Source organism: Marmota flaviventris, chromosome 1 (genome assembly GCF_047511675.1).
Source record: "Marmota flaviventris isolate mMarFla1 chromosome 1, mMarFla1.hap1, whole genome shotgun sequence".
Taxonomy (NCBI): domain Eukaryota; kingdom Metazoa; phylum Chordata; class Mammalia; order Rodentia; family Sciuridae; genus Marmota; species Marmota flaviventris.
The window spans coordinates 192454471-192477224 of record NC_092498.1 but is presented as its reverse complement, the minus strand read 5'-3'; the positions used below and the strand labels follow the sequence as shown (position 1 = coordinate 192477224).

The 22754-nt window shown below is 41.8% G+C and overlaps 1 protein-coding gene across 1 annotated transcript in view; it reads left to right on the top strand.

The window, feature by feature from the left end:
• Susd5 (sushi domain containing 5) overlaps positions 1–21316 on the top strand; it is a 48594-nt gene extending 27278 nt beyond the window's left edge. Inside the window, exons 4-5 of the mRNA XM_027932051.3 lie at positions 1127–1315; positions 19954–21316. Of these exons, the coding sequence (XP_027787852.3) occupies positions 1127–1315; positions 19954–21254 (1490 nt within the window). The 3' untranslated portion in view covers positions 21255–21316. The remainder of the gene's footprint in view (positions 1–1126; positions 1316–19953) is intronic.
• Positions 21317–22754: the final 1438 nt, after the last annotated feature.

Here is a 22754-nt window from a genome sequence, read left to right as displayed (position 1 = left end):
AAATGAACAACTTGGTTAAACGTTGTACAAAAGAACTGAACAGACAGCTCATTTGAGAAGAGGATAGGCAAATGGCTAGTGATGAAAAGATGGGCAACATCACACGTCGTTAGGAAATTGCAAATTAAAACAACAGTTACCACTACATTCCCATCAGAATGTCCCAAATCCAAAACACTGACACCCCCCAAATGATGACAAGAATGTGGAGCAATGGCAATTCTCATTCACTGCTGATGGGAAGGAAAATGTCATGGCCACTTCGGAAGACAGTTTGGCAGTTTTCTCCAAAACTAATACTGTTCCCACGTGATCCAGCAATCACACTCTTGATCAAAGAATCAGTGGTTGCCAAGGATTGGGGGAGGGAGGAATAAATGAGCATGTCTCTGAGGATTTTTTTTAAGACAGTGACACTGCTCTGTATGATAATGTAGTGGTGGATACATGTCATCAAGCATTTGTCTAAACTCATAGAATGTACAAAACCCAGAGTGCTCCTTCAGGTAAGTATGGACTTCAGGTGATGAGATGTCTATGTAGATTCATCAAGTCTAACAAATATCCCACTGGGGGTGGATGTTGAGAGTAGGGGGTGTTTGTATGGGAGGAGGGAAGTGAGTGTATGGGAACTCCATGTACTTACCTCTTAACTTTGCTGTGAACCTAAAAATTCTCAAAAAAAAAATACTTTATTAAAATAAAAAAGCAAGGTACTCAGTAATACATATGATGTAATCCCATTTATGTCTTAAATATTATACGATATTATTTTCAGACTGTGCCTTTATCTTTTGTATGGCTACATTGGTGAACCCTGTTACCTTCGACCTTGAGGTTGAGGGAGGGGAGGGACACCTTCCCTTGTAGCTGCAGTCTGTCACATTTTAGTGTTCAACAGTGGTACTTATTCATCTGGCAAAAAGGAGCTGCTGCTAGCCCTGTATCTCTGGGTTCTTCTTTCAAGGTCACATCAGAAGGTCATGTTGTCTGGCAATTTTAAAGTACAAAGCTGTAGCACTCTGTGGGACAAGGGGTTAGGGGTTGGGTAGGGTTTTTTCGGTTTATTTTCTCACAGAGCATTCTGAATAGTTTGGAAAAACTAACTGTGATTCCTTTTCCTCAGAGAAGCCCTGTGGAGACCCGCCTTCATTCCCACACACCATCCTGCAGGGCCGCACGGGCTTGGAGATGGGGGATGAGCTGCTGTATGTGTGTGCCCCAGGGCCTGTTCCAGGCCAGCGAGAAATGGCCTTCACCTTGCTGTGCAACAGCTGCGGGGAGTGGTACGGCCTGGTGCAGGCCTGCGGGAAAGGTAAGCACCTGGGCTGGGCCACCCACCTGCCACACAGAGCCCAGGAGGTGCTAGCAGAGGGTCCTGTTCTGCTTGCTGGCTTCCTGCAGTGGGCTCCTTTTACACCGAGGTGTCTTATTATTAAGGTGTCTCATAAAGATTATTCAGATTATTCTGCTGAGCTCTGGGCCTGGCAACATCTCTGCGTGGGCTTCTGCAGCATTTTAAATGCAACATCCCTACAACTGAGCTCTTCATCTTCCTTGCTGGGGGTAAAAGGTTAATAAAACCCCCTTGCTGGGCTCTGTGGCACACACCCATAATCCCAGAGGCTCTGGAGGCTGAGGCAGGAGGATCTCGAGTTCAAAGCCAGCCTCAGCAAAAGTGAAGCACTAAGCAACTCAGTGAGACTCTGTCTCTAAATAAAATATAAAATAGGGCTGGGGATGTGGCTCAGACGTTGAGTGCCCCTGAGTTTAATCCCTGGCATCCTCAAAAAATAAAAAATTAAAATAAATAAAACCCTCCTTTCTTCTCTAAGGATGGAGTTGATCCTGGGTTAACTCCTTTACTTATTTCCTTGGAAAACTGGTCAAGGTGGAACAATAACTGTGTTACACAAGCTACATCACTTCTGATAAGAGTGACCCCCAAGTGGTAAACTGGGTTGGGAGGATTTTAATGAATACATGTAAAGGGAGCTCACCTCTGGGCTTCCCTGCATATGGTGATTCTCGCATCTCTATATGACTCTTATGGGGACCCCAAGAACTATGGTGTGGTTACTACAAGAAATTGGGGTATTGGGGAGCTGGGGTTGTGGCTCAGTGGTAGAGCACTTGCCTTGCATGTGTGAGGCACTAGGTTTAATCCTCAGTACCACATAAAAATAAATAAACAAACTAAAGGTATTTGTCTTTCTACAACTAATATATATATAAATTGGGATATTGGTCTTTGTGGGACTTCTAAAAGTGGTGGATCTGGACTCATACATGTGAGTCCTGTTCCCTTGCACCTGAACAATTGTGAGGGACTGGAGGGTGGTGGTTGGAGCAAGCAGACTATTCTAGGACAGCTGTGTGGACAGCTGTGCAGGCTTCTCCACTGGTGACAACTGCCTGCCCTGACCCGCCACCTTGTCTACCTTTTGGCCTGGACCCTTCGGTGCCAGGGGTGGCTTGTGGTAGTTGTGTGATTCTGAATACTTACTTGAGACTAAAAAGAGTTCTAGTAGACTCTGAGCAACAAAAACCTGATCTAATTTCCCCAGATGTTCCAATTCCAAACCTGATCTGATTTCCCCAGATGTTCCAATGCCATCATCACATTCCCGGGAGTTCCAGGTCTCTACAGTCTTCCCTCTGCCCAACCCCTTGGGAATTTCCCCAGAAGTAGAGAGCACTATGTTCACATCACAGCAAGGCCTGGTCTTCCCACCCCAGTGGGGCCCAGCACCTACCAGGGACCTTGAACAGCTCCCCCCACAGACCTGGACTCATGACTTCTGTGTCTGAGACCTCACGCCAGACCCTGAATTGTTCCCTAATGACAATGCCTTGCTGTCACCCAAGAGTCCTTCAGGGGTGGTCCCTCACCTCCCATAACACCTGAGTACCTAGTGAGGGATGGTTCTTCAGAAGGGAATGATTCCAGTGCCACAGCATTCCTGAAGGCCTTGGTAGGACAGCTTGTCCCTGCAGTGTCCTGCAGATGGGAGCTGCAGAGTGAACACCCATCAGAGTTATCCAGGCCGTTCCCTAAAGCAAGGGTTTGTAGTCCTCACCGCTGTTTACCATCACAGTGTGGACACAGCAGCTTATCCAGTCTGCTGCTGGTGGACATTTAACTTGTTTTTATTTTGTGGCTGTCATGAGCTACATTGCAACGGTTTTTGGTGTGAACATTTTTCCGTTGGTTCCTAGGAGTGGAATTCCTGCCCACAGGGTATGTGTGTCTTAGTTTAAGCAGTTGCTGCCAAAAAGTTTTCTAAAGTATTTTGATCAGTTTGCTGTCCCCCAGATATGTGTGAGGGCCCTTGTTCAGCATCCTCACTGACCTTAAGGATTGCCAATCTGGTGGCTGTTCTGTAGTAACTTTAGTCACGATATTCATTTCTCTGCTGATAGTGAAGTTGAGGGCTCATTAAGCATTAAAGTGTCCTCATATAAAATGTCCGTTTAAATACTTTAATTTTTTTCTTTGGTACCAGGGATTGAACCTAGGGACACTTACCCACTGAGCCACATCCCCAGCTCTTTTCATATATATATATATATATATATATATATATATATATATATATATATATATATTTATGATTTATTATTAATTTATTAATTTTAATTAATTAGGTATATATGACAGCAGAATGCATTTTGATTCATTGTACCCAATTGCAGCACAACTTTTCATTTCCTCTGGTTGTACACGATATAGTATCACATCATATGTACAGTCATACATGTACCCAGGGTAATGATGTTCATCTCATTCCACCGTATTTCCTGTCCCCCTTTTCATATTTATTTTGAAATTTTATTTTGAATGCACAAAGTTACCTAAAGCCTAGATAAATTGCAGAGCCTGGCTTAGAACTTGAGATCCTCCTGCCTCAGCCTCCAGAGTCGCCACCACGCCCAGCTTGTTTAAGCACTTTGCCTGTTTTTCTAAAAATTTGAAATGATTTTTCACATAACATGATCATAATTCATGTTTTAGAAATATTCCTTCCCATTTTGTAGCTTAGTTCTTTACTTTTGGAGTACCTTTTAATGACGTTTGTTTGTTGAAATAGTCCATTTCACTACTTTTCAAACTCTGTGTGGACTATCATTTTTTTCCTAGTCATTGGCTGACTGATACTTTAGCAAAATGCAATAAAAAATGAATCACTATAAAAATAGATTCCAATCCCAGTGGCTCAGGAGGCTGAGGCAGGAGGATTGCAAGTTCAAAGTCAGCCTTAACAATTTACCAAGTCTCAAAATTAAAAAAATAAAATAAAATAAAAAGGTCTGGGGATGTGGCTTAGTGTTGGTTAAGCACCCCTGGGTTTACTCCCCAATACCCTGCCAAAAATACATTGCAATATAAAGGCAAATTTTTGTTACAGTAAATAGGCAAAAGTCTCCTTTAAATTGCTACAAAGTATCTCTATTCTTCCATCTTTCTTCTCTCCCCCTCTACCTAATCTAAAGTAACTATTTTTTCCTAGCCCCCCACAATAGCTGGAGAATATCATGCTAATAGAAATATCATGCCAAAAAACCAAACACTGAATGTTTTCTCTGATATCTGGATGCTAATTCACAAGAAAGAGGGGGAAGCTAGGGAAGAATAGAGGTACTTTAGATTAGGTAGAGAAGGGAGAGGAGGAGGGTATGAGGGTAGGAAGGATAGTAGAATGAATCAGACATTATCACCCTATGTGCATACATGATTGCATGACTGGTGTGATTCTACATCATGTACAACCAGAAAAATGAGAAATTATACCCCATTTTTGTATAATGTGTCAAAGTTCACAAGTGCATTCTACTGTCATGTAGAACAAATACAAAAAGAATAATTTGCTACAAAAGCTTCTAAAAACTGTCTCAGTGCATATACTTGCCTTATTGCACAGTGGTAGGAAAAAGTCACAGACTGGGACAAGCACTGAATATATACTTTGAGGAATCTTCTAGCAGCCTGCTCACCCTGAAATTATTAATTTCTCATGAGGTGCAGAAGTTGCACCAGCCCATGTGCCACACCCCAGCCAAATGGGTTGTTTACTAGCCCCAGCAGAAGGAGAACTAAATGCAGGTTTTGTGTGTTGGAAATGGTGTTTATTTTCTCACTGCAATGCAGAGTTCCGAACGCTTTCAGCTGCTGAGCAAAGAATTCTGGCTTCTGCACTTGACTGAGTATACAGACGGTTACAGTTTTCATTGCTCTGTAATTGGACATTTAAAAGTCTCTTGTGTTATTCCAAGAAATCTCTATGTGCACGTATGCTGTAAGAATATGTTCAGCTGGGGCTGGAGATGTGGCTCAAGCGGTAGCGCGCTCGCCTGGCATGCGTGCGGCCCGGGTTCGATCCTCAGCACCACATACAAACAAAGATGTTGTGTCCGCCGAAAACTAAAAAATAAATATTTTTTTAAAAAATGGCAAAAGGACAGTATTTAAAAAAAAAAAAAGAATATGTTCAGCTGATATTTCACTACTTCGTACATTTATCTATTCTAGTGAACATCAACATTTTTTAAAATTAGGGAATTGCTTCAAATTGGAGAAAGGTCATTTGGGGGAAGGGTCAGTGTTGGCTGCATCTGGGTTTGGATATTAACTAGCTGGTTGGCTCTTCATCTGTTCACTCATTTCACATCCCATCATTTGGCAGGATCCTCTGTGTTATGTGTACAAAGTTGAGTCAAACACTCCCTACCCTGATGGAAACACTAATAATTGGGTGCCTCAAAGGAGATGGTGAAGCAGAAGATAACCAGGTAGCAGGGAAGCTGAAAATAGAGGTGTTGCCAAAGGTGACCTTCTAAAGAAGGCATGTTTCCTGAGAATTTAAAGAAATGAAAGTGAGAGTGTACATTGGCCTCAGAGGTGGTGAGGATGAGGGCCAAGGGCAAGCAACTTGCTCTCGATTTTCTACTGTTTATGAAAAGAACTAGGGAAGACACAGAGAATATAACTAAATCAGGGGTCCAAGGAGGTTTGTGGGAATTTGTTTTCTTGCTTGATTAGTTGTTATCTTTAACATGATGTCTTTTTAAGAGACTTGAGCTTATTTAAACGATGATGGAAAGGATTACAATCCTAGAGAATGAACAATCCTCTTCACTTTCCTGATCCTTAATTTGCTCTTATGAAAAAACGAGTCCTTAGCCAGGTGCAGTGGCACACACCTGTAATCCCAGCTACTCTGGAGATAGAGGTAGGAAGATTGCAAGATTGAGGCTAGCCTCAGCAACTTAGGGAGGCCCTATCTTAAGATAAAATGAAAGGGGATGGGGATGTGGCTCAGTGGTGAAGTATTCCTAGGTTCAATCCCCAGCACCATGCAGAGAAAAGAAGGAAGGAAGGAAGGAAGGAAGGAAGGGAGGGAGGGAGGGAGGAAGGAAGGAAGGAAGGAAGGAAGGAAGGAAGGAAGGAAGGAAGGAAGGAAAAATGAGTACTGTTTATCACATAGTTACCCACATGGGGTTCCTGAGGTTCTTTTAGCCTTGAACGTTAATCTAAATGGGTAAGGACTCACTTTACCTGATATTTTCTCCCCTCTGTTGGTATTTCTCTAGCTTTGGACCTTAGAACCCTGGTCTGGATCTGACCATTTAGTCTTCTGTTCTGTGTCCAAATCCACACACCTTCCTCTTGGATTTCCATTCCCAGCTGGGCAGCAGGAAATGTCTGGCATACCTCTCTTGTGTACTCAGTATCTAACTATAATTGGTGTTTGCTCTGATTACAGAAAAATCCGGATGCTTTCTCCTTAAATATGTATGCCTCCGATTTCATCCTGGATCTGGTTTCCTCTGGGCTGCTGATTGTGCCATCCCATGTTCATCTTCAAAGCCATGTTTTCTCCTTGGCCACCAGCACCCTAGGAACAGTCTCTGTGCCAGGCCACGTGATACCAGCGTTGGCCTTTCCAAGGTGGCATTCGGAACACTCTCCCACTCCATGTTGTCATCTCACATTGTCTCCAACACCTCTTCTCTCTCCTGACCTCAGTACTTGGTGGTCCTGTGACCTTGGCCCCCTGGCTCCAGGTGAGGCCATTCATCCTGTCTGTGTGGTTGGAGTGGGAGAGAACAGCTGCAGTGACACTCAGGGACTCTTCCTCCATGATATACCCCTTGCTCCACCTGGAAAACTCCACAGGGCATCTGCCACCAAGTGTTAAGACTGACTCAGGCCACTGAGACCTTCCACCCCAAGTTTCGTAAGTTCTATGTGTGCTTCTGGTATAATATCAGGAAAGCAATTGTCACCAAGCCTAACGGCCCTCTACCAGCCCCGCTAACTCTGAGTCTATTAACAAATATAAATATACAGCCTTTCTTTTTTCCCTTCCCCAGTCTGACTCAGCCATGGAAATAAGACACATTCCCCAGTGAGGTACTGAGCAAAAAGCAATCCTAAACCAAATGCTTGCTCCACACCATCTGTCTCATGGGTCCCCCACCCCAAACCTTTGTTTAAGGCTTACTAGCATACGATAAACTGGACATATCTGAAATAAAAAAATTATCTGAGTTATCACAGACGTCTATATGCATGAAACCACAACCAAAATACAGAGCGTACCCATTATCCTCAAGTCTCCTGCGCCCCTCACTGTGATAGGAATTATCCATACTTTATCTCATTTAATATTCACAAGTCCAAAAGTAGAAATGGCTAGCTTCAATTTACAGGCAACTTGCCTGTCTCATGGCTGGAAAGGCACAGGATTTGAACCAGATGTGTCTCAGTCCAGAGACTACATTGTATAGATGTGATTACTCTGGGGCCTCAGGGTGACGCCCCTTTCAAGCTTGCTGCCGTCTCAGAAAGTTCTTCTGCTCTATTCTCTCTCTTATCTAAAGGCATTCTTTCATTTTCTTCCATTAACTTCAATTTCTGTTTTTCTCCATCTTTTGGAGTTGATTTCCTTCATAGAATCATGCATGAGACTGAAACCGAATTTAGAAGTTCCTTGTCAATCTTACCATATTTGTTCAGAGGCTTATTGAACCACTGGTTATTTCTGGTATGTCTGGTTGTCGTTTTTAAAATTACTATTTTTAAAGGCTGTGTAGCCAAGACCAGAGGGAAAAAAGAAGCTTCCCGAAATGCAATAACATGAAAAAGATGGGAAGTGGCAGCATGAAGAGAACCCCAGGGTTCTGGGCTATGACAGGTATATTTAGCACCCTAATAAGAAATGCAGACATTCAAATAGAGAACAAAACAGGGTGGAGGCTGGGCAAAACCAGACTAGATCAGGGGGGCACATAGTAGCAGACATATAGGCGGAACAAGTCTAGAGATTCCTGTGTGTGTGTGTGTGTGTGTGTGTGTTTTGAGATGGCAACTTTATGTTGCCGAGATTGGTCTGGAACACCTGGGCTCAAGCAATCCTCCTGCCTCGGCCTCCCTAGGAGCTGGGACTACAGGCACAGCCCATTGCCCTGGGCTCAAGTCTACAGATTTAGACATAAGAACTATATGTAATGTAATCGTACTGTATATGGAATTCATACTAAATAAATAGATTTTAGCTGCTCCTGCTATAAATGCAAACCAAAAAAAGGTAACTGTGAGATGTTGGGTAGGTTCATATTTGCTTCATTATAGTAATCGATTTACTATCTATATGTATCCCATGATATTGTTTTGTATACTTTAAATATAAAAAATATTGTGGCTCAGTGGTAGAACACTTGCCGAGCGTGCGTGAGGCACTGGGTTGGATCTAGCACCACATAAAAATAAACAAATAGAGGTATTGTGTCCATCTACAACTAAGAAAATATTTTTAAAAAAATAGATTCACATATAGATGACCAAATGCTTAAAAAAACAACAACAACAAGCTGTCAGTGCACAGATCAGTCTTCTCTATTCACTCCTGGTTTTGTGTGTGTGTGTGTGTGTGTGTGTGTGTGTGTTTTACTGGGGACTCAACCCAAAGCCTCAGGTATGCTAGGAAAGCCTCCTTTGTTCCTGATTTATATCTGTGTTCTCCTGTCTTCTAAAAGTAGCAGTCAAATATAAATGCACAAATGAACGATCTGGAGTCTGCCAGGGGAACCCACAAAGCTTACATTTCCTAGAATTGCTCGTCTAAATCAGAGGCCCCATGTTGTGTTAGCCCAGGTTTCCTAGGAGAGGCGGGGTGGGGTGGGGAGGGCTTGCTGGGTGATTTGAGAGTGCAGACTCAGGAAAGCAGAGAGGAAGTGAGAGAAATAGCATCTCCACAGGCAGAGTGCTGGGCCTCTTCATCTTAAGGGCAGAATTTGCTTTTTGGTTGAAATTCAGTGAATAACAAAATTTCACTGTTTCCTATGAGGAGAAAATAGGCTTGGGATGCTTTTTCATGAGGAGGCTGTTTTGTAAACACTCAGTTGTCCTTGTGAGGTCTTGGGAACACTGGGACATAGTGAGAACCTGCTTCTGAGCCAGGAGCTTGACCTGCAGACCTGGGGAGACAGGAAGAGCTTGACTCAGGGGCCCTGGGCTGCTGTCGGGAGTGCTCTAGCCTCAGGGAGCAGAATCTCAGACACACACTAACACACACACACACTAACACACACACGCGCACACACACACACACACACAGCTCAGGCTGACCCGGAAAGGGGCCAAGTGAAGCCAGGCCTGCCCACAGCTTGAGTGGGCTGACTTTTTCCAACTGGGGCCAGTGTTTCTCACACAAGGAAGGGTGGGGTTGGAGACCATAGCTCATCTCCTCCCCATATTCCAAGTACTTTAAGACTTCACATTGTTAAGCTTGTGGGATAGATTACACAGGAGGGAAAATTAATCAGACATTACTTACGCCCAGTACTGGAACTCAAAGGTCATTTATTCATTTATCATTTTTTGCCTCCATCATTAAAAAAAAAATTATATATTGCCCTCCCTGATGGACTTCCAGACTGAATCAAGCTCTATAAAAACTCATATATTCACCTCTTCACTTCCTCATTTATTCATTCAACAAGCATTTATGCAGTGTCTACTCCATACCATGAACCATGGGGATAGAAAGGCAGAGAGGACATGACTTGTTCTCAGGGAGTTCCTGGGCTAGAGGGGAATCGGGCAGCAAGAGCAGGGTGGCCTGATCAGTGCAAGGCCACAGAGATGACCCTGTTCTGCATGGATGGTGATGGATGGATGCTGCTCCCAGTCCTGGTTCATAACACATTGGTCCCAAACCGAGACCATGTAGTGTTCAAGTTTCAGGTACCATTAAAGTCCAGACTGGTTGTACCCTCTCATTTCATGTTGTGAAGTACCTCTCAAATATTTCTAGCCAATCCTGGTATTATCCATACTTTTCATTTTACCCATGAGAGCCTACTTCTCATATTTATGATGGTAGTTAATAGGCCATTTGTCTTACCAATAGACAGCCATTTCAGGTATTCAAGGTGCTAATTAACAAAGCAATGGTTTTGTTCAAGATATGGGTAAATCAAGCTGGGTGTGGTAGCCCACACCTGTAATCCCAGCTACTTGGGAGACTGAGCAAGAGGATCAGGAGTTCCAAGCCATCCTGGGAAATTTAGCAAGACCCTGTCTCCAAAAAAAAAAAAAAAAAAAAAAAAAAAGTACATAGATAACAGAAGTACTTGTAGCTAATGGGGGATGTACTTCCTGGTGAGAATAATGCTGAGTGTCCACCTGGACTGGGAGGGTTTTTTGCTGTTGTTGTTCTTTTTAGATATACATGACAGTAGAGTGTATTTTGACATATTATACATATATGGAGTATAACTTCCCATTCTTCTGGTTGTACATGGTGTGGAGTTTCACTGGTCATGTGTTCATATATGAACATAGGAAAGTTATGTCCGATTCATTCTACTGTCTTTCCTATTCCCATCCTCACTCCCTTCTCTTTGTTCCCTTTTGTCTAATCCAATGAACTCTATTCTTCCCTTCCTCCTCCTTTTTTTTATACCTCTATTTGTTTGTTTATTTTTATGTGGTGCTGAGAATTGAACCCAGTGCCTCACACATGCAAGGCACATGCTCTACCACTGAGCTACTATCTCAGCCCCTCTCCCTCCTCTTATTGTGTGCTAGCATCTGCACATTAGAGAGAACATTTGGCCTTTGATTTGGGGGGATTGGCTTATTTCACTAAGCATGAGGGTCTCCAGTTCCATCCATTTACCAGCAATCCCATAATTTTATTCTTCTTTATGCTTTAGTAATATTCCATTATGCATATATATACCACATTTTTTCATCTGTTGAAGGTACCTCGGTTGATTCCATAGGTCAGCTATTGTGAATTGAGCTGCTATAAACATTGATGTGACTGTGTCACTATGGTATGCTGACTTTAACGGACTGTGAGTTCTTAATTGAAATGCCAGCAGCAACTAGTTCACAGTTGGACATAAGTAAGACATGCACAATATCACATGACATGCTATATTTTTTAAATATTTCAAAGTTCAGACTTCCTAAGAAGAATGAATGGCTACTATCAGCATAAATCTGAGTGACATCTAACAAATGGCTATTATTACATTTTATTTCCCCTCAAAGATTATCGCCATTGTTCTTTTCTACCAATGAACATGCTGAGGTGAAATTCTAGGCAAGTCTGATTTAATTTTTGTTATTATGTATGATTTGCCTGTTCTGTCTGGATATCAGTTGAACGCTTTCTCCATCCTTTCTTCATTCGGTTGCCAAATTCTGTGCCAGTTTGTCTTGGAACATAGTGTGTACTTTTGGTTGTTTATTTAAATTTTATTTCAGGGTAACATGATGCAGAACATTTTAAAAATCAAAGGTTATAGAGCTCAATGAATTACCATATCATAAGCACACCCGGGTAATCATCACCCAGGTTAAGAAGCAGAACATCGCCAGCAATCCAAGAACATTCCTGGTGCTCCCTTTCAGTCACAACCTCCCTGAGAATCACCACTTTCCACACTTCTAAAGCCATAAATTATGTTTTCCCTGCTTCTTGAAGTGTACAGTATGTACTCTTGTTTGCCCACTGTTATGTCTGTGAGATAACCACGTTCCAGGGAGCTGTAGTTCATTCTTTTCCTTTGCCATGATGTGGTCCATCCTCCTGTTGATGACTGTCCTCATTGATTCAAGTTTGAGACTATTACAAGAAGATTCTCGTAGTCTTTTGTGGCTTATGTTGCATGCATTCTTCTAGACTTTTTCATTTTCTGTAATTTTATTTATATACTTAGGAGTAAAATTGCTGGATCGCAGGGTGTGTGTACCCTCGACTTCAGTAGATAATGCCCAACCAGTTTTCAAAATGATCGTACAAATTTACACGTCCACCAGCAATGCGTAAAAGTTCCAGGAGCCTCACATCCCTAATTGGCATTTTCAGTCTTGATTTTTCCCCCCATTCTGATGGGTATGTTTGTGGTATCACTTTATTTTAATTTCCTTGATTTTTATTTTTTAATTTTTGCAGTGGGGAGGTACTGGGGACCAAACGCAGGGGCACTTGATCACTGAGCCACATCCCCAGCACTATTTTGTATTTTATTTAAAGACTAGGTCTCACTGCGTTGCTTAGCGTCTTGCCGTTGCTGAGGCTGGCTTTGAGCTTGCGATCCTCCTGCCTCAGCCTCCAGAGCCGCTGGGATTACAGGTGTGGGCCACTGTGCCCAGCAATTTCCTTGATTATTAATGCTGTTCAGACACTTTATCATATGTGTATTGTCTGCTTGAACATCTCATTTGAGAAATGCCTCTTCAGTTCACTTGCCCAATTTTCTACTGGGTTGTCTGTTCATTTCACGGTTATTTGTGAGAGTTCTTTACATTATTCTGGATACCAGAACTTACAGTGTTCTATATGGTTGCAAGTGTCTTCTGTTAGGCAAGTTGCTTTTTCATGTTCTTCATGGTACCTTTGATGAATAGAATTTTAATGTAATTCTATTTGTTAATCCTTTCTTTTTAAAATTTTTGATAAAAAACACATAACAACAACAAAATCTACCATCTTAACCATCTTTAAGTGTTCAAGTCAGTAGTGTTTCCTTCTTGTGAAAGAGTTCCAGAACTTTGTCATCTTATAAATCTGAAATTCTATATTCATTATACAACAACTTTTCTTTTACTTCTTCCCTCAGTCCCTGGTAACCACGTTCTACTCTCCATCTATGAATCTCACTAATGGTACCTCATTTGAGTGGAATCACATGGTATTTGTTTTTATGTAACTGGCTTATTATAATGTTTAGTATAATGTCCCCAGCATTCAGCCACTTTGGAGCATATGATAATAATTCTTTCCTTTTAGCATCACTTTTTGCACATTTTTTAAAAACTGGGTTCAGGAAGTTTCCTTATTTCTCAATTCTAAGGGTTGACTTGTGTCAAATGCTTTTCTGAAGCTCCTTTTTATAAAAGTTAAACCAATTGTAAATTGCTGGGGTAAGCCTAACTGGGCTTAATGTATTATCATTTTAATATACTGTTTAAGTCTTATTACCAATGTTAATGTATTACTGGATTCAATTTGTCAACACTGAGATTTTTGCATCTATGTTTAGGGAGATTGATCACTGGAAGATTTTTAATATTGTTTACAGTGACACTTCTTTTTGGCTGTTGGTTATTTGGGTAGAATTCTATTTACCCATGGACTACATCACTTTTGGCCTCTGCTAGGTTTACAAGGAGATGGTCTATTGCTCTCGACAGTCAGGGAGCTATAGTCAATGACCTGAAAAAAAGAAAATGAATGCCTTCTCTAGATTTATACAGACCAGAACCAGAATGACAAAAATCCCATGGAATAAAACAGAATCAGCTGTGGGTTCTTGATGGTTTGGTATGTTGGGGATTCAATGAGGCAATATATATTCCCTAGTAAAATAACACCTGGTAAGAGGCCTTATGATGCAGATTGTGCATGAGGTAATGGCTCTGAGTTCCAATAAGTGAAAACTTCCCAAGGAAAAATGGTCTTGGAGAGTTTCTGTTTTCTGCCCTGCTCCATGATGAAGAGGACTGTTCTGGGTGAGAACACAGCGATATTCATCCCCAACAGTAGAACATCCAGGAGATAATTGGCAAATGTATACTATTTTACAAAAGATAATAATTTCTTCTACAGTGCCACATAATACATAATTTTTAAATTGGTGCACATTAATTATATAGAATGGTGAGTTTCACTGTGGCATGATCCTACATGCATACAGCATAATATAGTTAATTTCACTCTCCAGTACTTCCCTTTACCTTCCCCTCTCCCCTCTCCATGATTCCCTTTCTTTACATTCATGGCCTCCCTTATATATATTCATGATGATTTTTACACCTCTGGTTTCCATGTATGAGAGAAAACATACAATACCATCTTTCTGAGTCTGGCTTATTTCACTTAACATGATGTTCTCCAGTTCCAATCATTTTCCTGCAGGTGACATAATTTTGTTCTTCTATGTGGCTGAATAAAAACCCATTGTGTATACATACCACATTTTCTTTATCCATTCATTTGCTGATGGACACCTAGGCTGGTACCATAACTTGGCTATGTGAATTGTGCCACAATAAACCTGGGTATGCATTCATCTCTAAAGTATGCTGACTTTAATTCTTTCAGATAAATACTGAGGAGTCATATAGCTGGATCTATGGTAGTTCTTATGTTTAGTTTTTTGAGGACCCTCCATATTGATTTCCATAGTTGCTGTACTAATTTACATTCTCATCAACAGTATATAAGAGTTCCCTTTTCCCCCATATCCTCACCAATATTTATTATTTGTATTCTTGATGACTGCCATTCTGACTGGGGTGAGATGGAATCTCAGTGTAGTTTTGATTTGCATGTCCTTGGTGGCTACAGATGATGTAGTCAAAAAACTAAACATAATTGTTGGCAATTTGTACTTCTTTTGAAAAGTGTCTGTTTTGTTCCTTTACCCATTTATTTACTGGGATATTTTTATCTTTTGGTTTGTTTGTTTGTTTGTTTTGAGCTCTTTATCCATTCTGGATATTAATCCTGTGTCAGAAGAATAGTTGGCAAATATTTTTTCTCCAATTATGTTGGCTGTCTCTTTGGTCTCTTGTTTCATTTGCTCTGCAAAAGCTTTTTAATTTGATGCTATCACATTTATTAATCCTTGGTACTATTTCCTGAGCTATAGGACTCCTATTCAGGAAATGGTTGCCTGTACCTATATGTTGAAGTGTTTCCCCTATATTTTCTTTTAGTATTTGCAAAGCTTCTGGTCTTATACTTAGGTTTTTGGTCCATTTTGAATTGACTTTTGTACAGGGTGAGAGATAGGGATCTAATTTCAAGTATCTGATGACTATGGCTGCCTGGGTTTGTCTTAGTGTCTTCTATTCTATTCCATTGATCTATGTGTCTGTTTTATTCCAGGATCATTCTGTTTTGTTATTATGGCTCTGTAGTATAATTTAAAGTCAGGTATTGCGCTGCCTCCAGCATGGTCTTTTTGTTCAGGATTGCTTTGGTCACTCTGGGTCTTTTCTTCCTCCATATGAATTTTAGGACTGGATTTTCTAATTCTATGAAAAATATCATTGGCATTTAATAGGGATTGCATTGAATCTGTACATCACTTTTGGCAATATGGCCATTTTAGCAATATTGATTCTGCCAATCCACGAACATGGGAGATCGCCCCATTTTTTCAGTGTCTTCTTCAATTCCTTTTTTCAGCATTCTGTAATCTTTCTTGTCAAAGTTTTTCATCTCCTTGATGTTTTTCTGAAGATATTGTGAGTGAAAATCATTTTCCTGATTTCTTTCCCAGGGTGTTCATTATTGGTATACAGAAAAGCTATTGTTTTTAACCATTTTTTTTTAATTAAAAGCAAATTGGATGTAGCAGATGTGGGGCAGAAAAATGACCTGTCAGATGTGAGGAGAGTCAAGTTTCTTTGCATTAAGGGTAAATTCTGATGAAAAGAATTCACCTCTCTGCCTTGTTATGGTGAATCTACTAGCAATGAAGAGGAAGTTCTACTGCATGCCCTTTTAAATTGATAGAGACCAAGGCACCAAGGAGAAGCTAGGAAGAAAATAGATGTTCTCAGCAAGTAAGGAAGTGTGTGTGTGTGTGTGTGTGTGTGTGTGTGTGTGTGGTTCTTGCCTGTGTGTATTTACAAGTATTCAACTAGATCTTCAACAATGGCATCTTTTCAGAAGATCTTTGGGGCTTATGACAGACTAGAGGTGCAAATAACTAATTCCTCATATTTTGGAAATGGTCACACAGTCCCTTTGTGTTTGGGAGACCACTGCTGGAAATAGGTCTTGGTGCTAAGCAGTTATGAAGCAGGGATGAAGAGAATCTCAGGGTTTGAGCTACTGCAAACTTCCCCCTGCCAGAATCATTTACTTTTTCAACTGGCTCAAGCATATCTATAGGAATGCCTGTAATAGGTCAGGCACTGTTCCACTCAGGGACACAATGTCTAGGTCTTTTCCCTCAAGCAACTCATAGCTAGTGTATTAGTTAGCTTTTTTTCATGTGGTAGACCATCCCCCTAAAACTTAGTGACTTCAAACAACAGACATTTATTTGGCTCCAATTCTTTGAATCAGCAGTTGAGGCTGGGCTCGGCTGCACTGTTCTTCTGGTGTTGATCGGGATCACCAAAGTGAACATGGTTAGTTTCCAGGTCAGCTGGAGTTGACTGGTCTGGGGTGACCTCAGTTGGGACACTCATCTCTCCTGCATGTGGTCTCTCATCCTTCAGTGTCTTGGGCTTGTTCACATGCAGCCCGCAGGGTTCCAAAAAGGAAAAGGGAGGCATGCAAGACTTCCACTGCCTTCTATGGGTCAAAACAGATGATGAGGCAAATATAGACTACAGAGATGGAAAATGGGCCCCACCTCTTGATGGGAAGAGTTGCAAAGTCAAATGACAAAAGGATTTGATAAAGGAAAGAGTGGAGAACTGTGGCTCTTTTGGCAATCATTCTGTCACAGCCCTATCAGTAAACACAGTTGTGTGAGCAAACAGTCTAACCACCTCATCCTGCAGTCGAAGATTTAACTCAGCCTTCTCAAATCTCCATCTGGAGTCAGTATGATTTGTCTATGTGTTCTGTATCGATTTTAGAAAAAAAAAAGTTTTGTCTCAATGGCCTTTATTTCATTTTATTGTATTTTAAAGAAAGATACTTCTTAAATGCAAAACTCAATGCTTATTTAGCTTCTACACACAGAAGACCTTTGAAATTCAGCTTGCTATGTTGCAAATCTGGGAGAGTCTGTCCCATGTGCTCAGTGGGGTTTGTTTGGTGAAGGAGCTGGCTAGTGCAATTCTTGGAGCGATGATGTGACAGGAAATGTGCACAGAGTCAACACCAGGACCCTGGGTTGGAATTCTACAAGACTAGTCAAATGGCCCAGCCATCTGATAGTTTTTGTCTAGGAATTTGTGAGTAGGACACACTATGGTGGAAGGTCCCCTGAAACAATTATGAGACTTTCCTTTTCTAAGCATAAAACATTGACATTTATCAGCCATGTTTGCTCTTCATTTTTTTCCATTTGGGGCCGAGGACACAAGTCCATTGAATGGGCTTGAATTTTATCAGAAAGATTAAAAAATGTTATATACAACTCTACAAGTCATTAAATAAGCAAGATATAGAGTCTTGTTCTCTAAGAATCTTTAGGAATAAGCCAGATAGCCATGAGCCTTGTTTCAGAGTCCAGAAATATACCACACGGCACGGTAGTGTTCATTGTAGACTGAGATTCTGGAGCACTTTGCATTGTGTTCTTTTGAAGTTACGAAGTGAAATGGAGGAACTCTTCTGTTTTAATATCTAAAATGTTTTCCAATAAGACTTGACTTTCAAAGACAATTAAGAGAGATAAAACCTAAAGTGCTCCTCTCTTCGGAGGATACCAGTTTCTGGAGCCTTCCTGACCTGCATGATTCTGTCACTTGAAGCTATTCTTATATTCTGGTCTTCTAACTATGGCGCCTCTGTCTTTACTCAGTTGGATTCAGAATATTTTGCAGCACAGTCCCACTTAGAAAGTCCTACAAAGAAGAGATCCATATTTTCAAACATGCATTTTTAAAAAAATTAGTTACGACAAATTGTAAAGCAACAGATCAGCAGATGATAAAAAAAAAATAACAAAGAAATTTAATCACTACAAGGCCAAGAAATATCATGTTGGAAGGGAAAGGAAGGTACTGGGAATGAGATTGATCAAATTGGGTTATGTGCAAGCACAAATATGACATGATGAATCCCACTATTGTGGGTAATTATAATGCACCAACAAAAAATAAATTTTTTTTTTTTAATTTTTTTTTTTTTTTTTAATTCTCGGCGGACTCATCTTTGTTTGTATGTGGTGCTGAGGCTCGAACCCGGGCCGCATGCATGCCAGGCAAGCTCGCTACCGCTTGAGCCACATCCCCAGCCCCAAAAAATAAATTTTAAAAAGTAGAATGATACCAGCATCCCCAAGTCCCTGCTTGCACCCAGACCCAGTCCTTACCCTCTCTTTTCAGCTCAAGTGTAGCCACCATCCTGGCTTCGAATAGCATAAGCTGGTTCTGTTTGGTTTAAAACCTGGTGCAAATGAATCACCACAATTGCCTGGCTTGTTTTGCTCAGCATTCTGGCTCATCCATCTATGTCGTTGTGAAAAGCTATGGTTGGCTCATTTTCACTGATTTTCATTGAATGAATGTACTATAATTTATGTATCAGTTCTGCAGTTAATGGACCTTCTTATTGTTTCCAGTTGTGGCAATTATGAACATTCTTGTACATGAATTTTGGTGCCCATATGAACTATTACTGTTGAGTGTATATTTAGGGATAGAATTGCCATGTTGCTCCCATATGTTCAATTTTAGTAGGAATGCCCAGTTTTCCATAGTGGTTGTGCCAATTCATACTCCCACTAACAGTGCTTTCTATCCTTGTTAACACTTGCTACTGTCAGTCTGTCTATACCATGTGGGACTGTGCAGTTGTATCTCATTGTGACTATAATTAGCATTTCTCTCTTATTAGTGAGGTTGCACACCCTCTCACATGTGTAATGAGTCTTTGGTTAGCTTTTTTTGTGATGCACCAATTCACGCATCTTGCCAACTCTTCTTCGTCTATTTAGTACTGATTGGCATGTGCTGTTTTTAATTTCTGGATACAAGCCCTTTGGAGGTTACATGAATTGCAAATATCTTCCCCAACTCTTCATGGTGGCTTTTGATGATCAGAAGTTCTTAATTTAATACAGTCCAATAAGCTATCCTTGTGGCAATACCACAGCTTTGAAAAGTAATCCAGTTTTGCAGTAAGTCTTCAAATCTTGTAGCGGAGGTCTTCCAGGTTTTTCTTCTTTTTCAAGATTGCTTTGTCTATTCTTGGTCTGTTGCATTTCCATACATTTTAACATCAGTTTGTTGTCTGAGATTTTTATTTAGAACTGTATTAAATCCATATAGATCAATTTGGACAAACTGGAACATTTGAGCCTTCCATTATATGGTCATGGTATATTTCTTCATTTACTTAGGTCTTTAGTTTTATACATCAATATTTTGTCCTGACCCATGTAGAAGTCTTACAAACTTTTAGTTAGATTTATTCTTAGGCGTTTGATTTTTTTTTCATATACTTGTAAATGACATCCTTTACATTTTTTGTTTTCTGTTTATTGCGAGTATCTAGACATATCTGATGCTTTTTATTGAATGTAGACCCAATGTCCTTGACAAACTCACATATTAATTGTAATGGTTTCTTTGAAGGTTCTCTGGGGTTATCTATGACACACAGTCATATCACCTGGGAGCCCTAACACTATTATTTATTCTCTTCCTGTCCTTGTGCTTCTCATTTCCGTGTCTGATGTTCTCACTGACTCTGTGCCTTTGGCCTAATGAAATCTTTCCCTCTTTCCTTCCAGAGGAAGCTGAGGCACTTATCGACTATGAAGATAATTTCCCTGATGACAGATCTGTGTCATTCAAAGAGCTCATGGAAGATTCCCGGACAGAGGCAGAAGAGGACAGAGGTCAGGAAGAAGCCTCTGAGGAGGCCCCAAAGCAAGACCGTCTGGTCTCCATTTCTGTGGGGAAGGAACATGCAGCCTGGGATAAAGCATTTGGGCCAACCACAGGCTTGTCTGGCCCTGAGAGCAGTGTCCCCACAGACTGGCCAAAATCCCAACTAAACCAGAAGTACTCGCTCTGGTTTCCTGCTGAGACTTTCCACAAGCCTGAGTTGGAAAAGGATGTGGATGATGACACCAAAAAGCAGTTTCCTGCTGGAGACAGTCACAGTGGAGCGAAACTGGTCCCAGGTGAACCCGAAACCAAGGTGATCTATGGTAGCACTGAGGGCCCCTTGGGGCCTTTTGTGGACAGAAATGACAGCAGGGCAGGAGACCCGGTGGTAAGCAGCAGTGATGAGTCCTGGTTAGATGGGTACCCTGTGACGGACAAGGCTTGGAGGAAAGAGGAGGTAGAAGGGGAGGATGAGGGGGACAAGGGGGATGGGTCAGTAGGACAGGATGAAAGTGTTCTCGTGACTCCTGATCAGCCCATCCTCGTGGAAGTCAAGAAGGCCAGGAGCACCGCTCTCACACCAAGTGAGGACATGAGCCACAGTTCAGTTCCTCCATCTCAAATGCTAGATGTGGAGGCATTGGCTCTCAGGCCCATGAACGTGTCTGAGACAGAGGGTCCCCCCATTAGGGATGATGACTCCACCAAGTACCAGCCAACTCTACCTTGGAGACTCACCACAGGCGAGTCTCCCACGACCACCCCACCCCACGAACTCAGCCACTCGACCCTGGAGACAATGACAACAACTGCTATCCACCAGATGCCTACCCACATCCCCTCAACTAGCACCGAGGCCACCATGCTGCCAGTGGAAACCACTGCTCCTGAGGTCCAGGACAGCTTCCCCTACCTGCTGTCTGAGGACTTCCTAGGACAGGAAGGCCCTGGGCCAGGTGCAAGTGAGGCAGAGCTTCTTCCAACTCTGGAGCCCTGTGTGGGAGACGAGTGTCCCAGCCTCAGCAGAGGCCCCGTGATCGCCACCATTGTCACAGTCCTGTGCCTGCTGCTGCTCCTGGCAAGTGTGGGGGCCGTGTGGGGTTACCACAGGTGCCAGCACAAGAGCTCCGTGTACAAGCTGAATGTTGGCCAGCGGCAGGCGAGGCACTACCACCAGCAGATTGAGATGGAGAAAGTCTAATCACTTTCGGAGGAAAAAGAACCGTGGGACACCACACTGACAATTCACCAGAGCGCAGGTGGAATAGGGCTCATCTTCTTTCCCCGCAGGTCTGTGTTCTGTAGGCTGAGAAGTGTCTCTGGAGACACCCGGAAGGGCAGGGAGGTTTTGGTGGCTTCATGACATAGGTCGATGTCTCCTCAACCATCTGCCCTGGAATCGATTGCACTAAGACCTGTGTGTGGGCCCTAATTCCAAACACAAGGTCCAAAATCACCTCTTGCTTCATCAAAATGTTGTCTTCTTTTCCTTTTTTAAGAAAGAAAAGCACTGACTCCGTATCCTGAAATTTTAAAAATAGGCTTAATACACCAAGCCTCTGAGGGTACAGTGTTGCTGGGGACAATGACGACTGCTTACTGAGAGTGGGATACAGAAAAATAAGGGGTCGTTTCCTTTGAATGTTGTGACGTTGCTAAGGACAGATGAGCCAAGAACCAGGGCTCAGTCAAGAAACTCTGGTGTTTCCTTTTAACTGTTTTTTTGTTTGTTTGTTTTTGTTTCTTTTTCTTTTTCTGGAATTGGAGAGAATTTAAGGCAGACATTTTGCTATGGGGAGGAGTGAAGAGACACACATCCACCTCTGTTCCCTCCATTCTGTGGGACAGCCCAACATTGTTTAAGAACAAGGTGAGCTTTATATCAGGAAGGATCGTTTCCTCCAGTTGTTCTTGACCAGTCTGTGCCTAGGAACATCTTGGAATCTTTGTCAGGACTAACAAAACTCAATCTTTAGTTTCCTCTCTCAGGATTAACCATTTGTCTGAACTCCAGTAAGAGGGAATGACATGGAGGAAAAAAATGTTTGAAGAAAGCCAAAGATTAGATGTCAAGTGCTACTTGATGGAGATGAAGAATTAAAAAGGAACATGAAATGACCTGTGCCCATCTATTCCTTACTTACATGGGACAGTCCATCCGGGCTACCGAGTAACCCGTTTCATAGCATCTAGGTCATTCCATATAGACATTTGGCAAGTATTATTTATGACAGTGGCTCTTAAAGGGTGGTCCTCAGAGCAGTCACATCAGGGTCACCTAGAAGCTTGTTGGAGATGCAGGTTCTCTAGGATCACCCCAGACTCAGGAAACAGAAACCCTGGGGGTGGGTCCCAGCTCTGGCTGGCTTAACAAACCTTCCTGGAGATTCCAATGTGTACTGAGTGTGAGAGACATTGGTTTATAACATAAATTGTGAGCTTTGAAGCCAGCTGAAGCTCCAGAGGCACAGGAGATGAGTAGCACCCAGGGTCTGTCTTGCATAGAAACCAGGCATGGCAGTGTTTGGAGCTACCAGTGGGCCACCTCCAACAGCCTCCTGTCCACTGGCCCTGAAGCTAAACACATCATATTTTTCTAATACAAATCACCTTCTTGGAGATAGTTTTCAGTGGTAAAAAGTGATGAAGGCAATACATTTATTTTGAGACACTATTGGAGTCTAAGTGCTTCTGTGTGGCA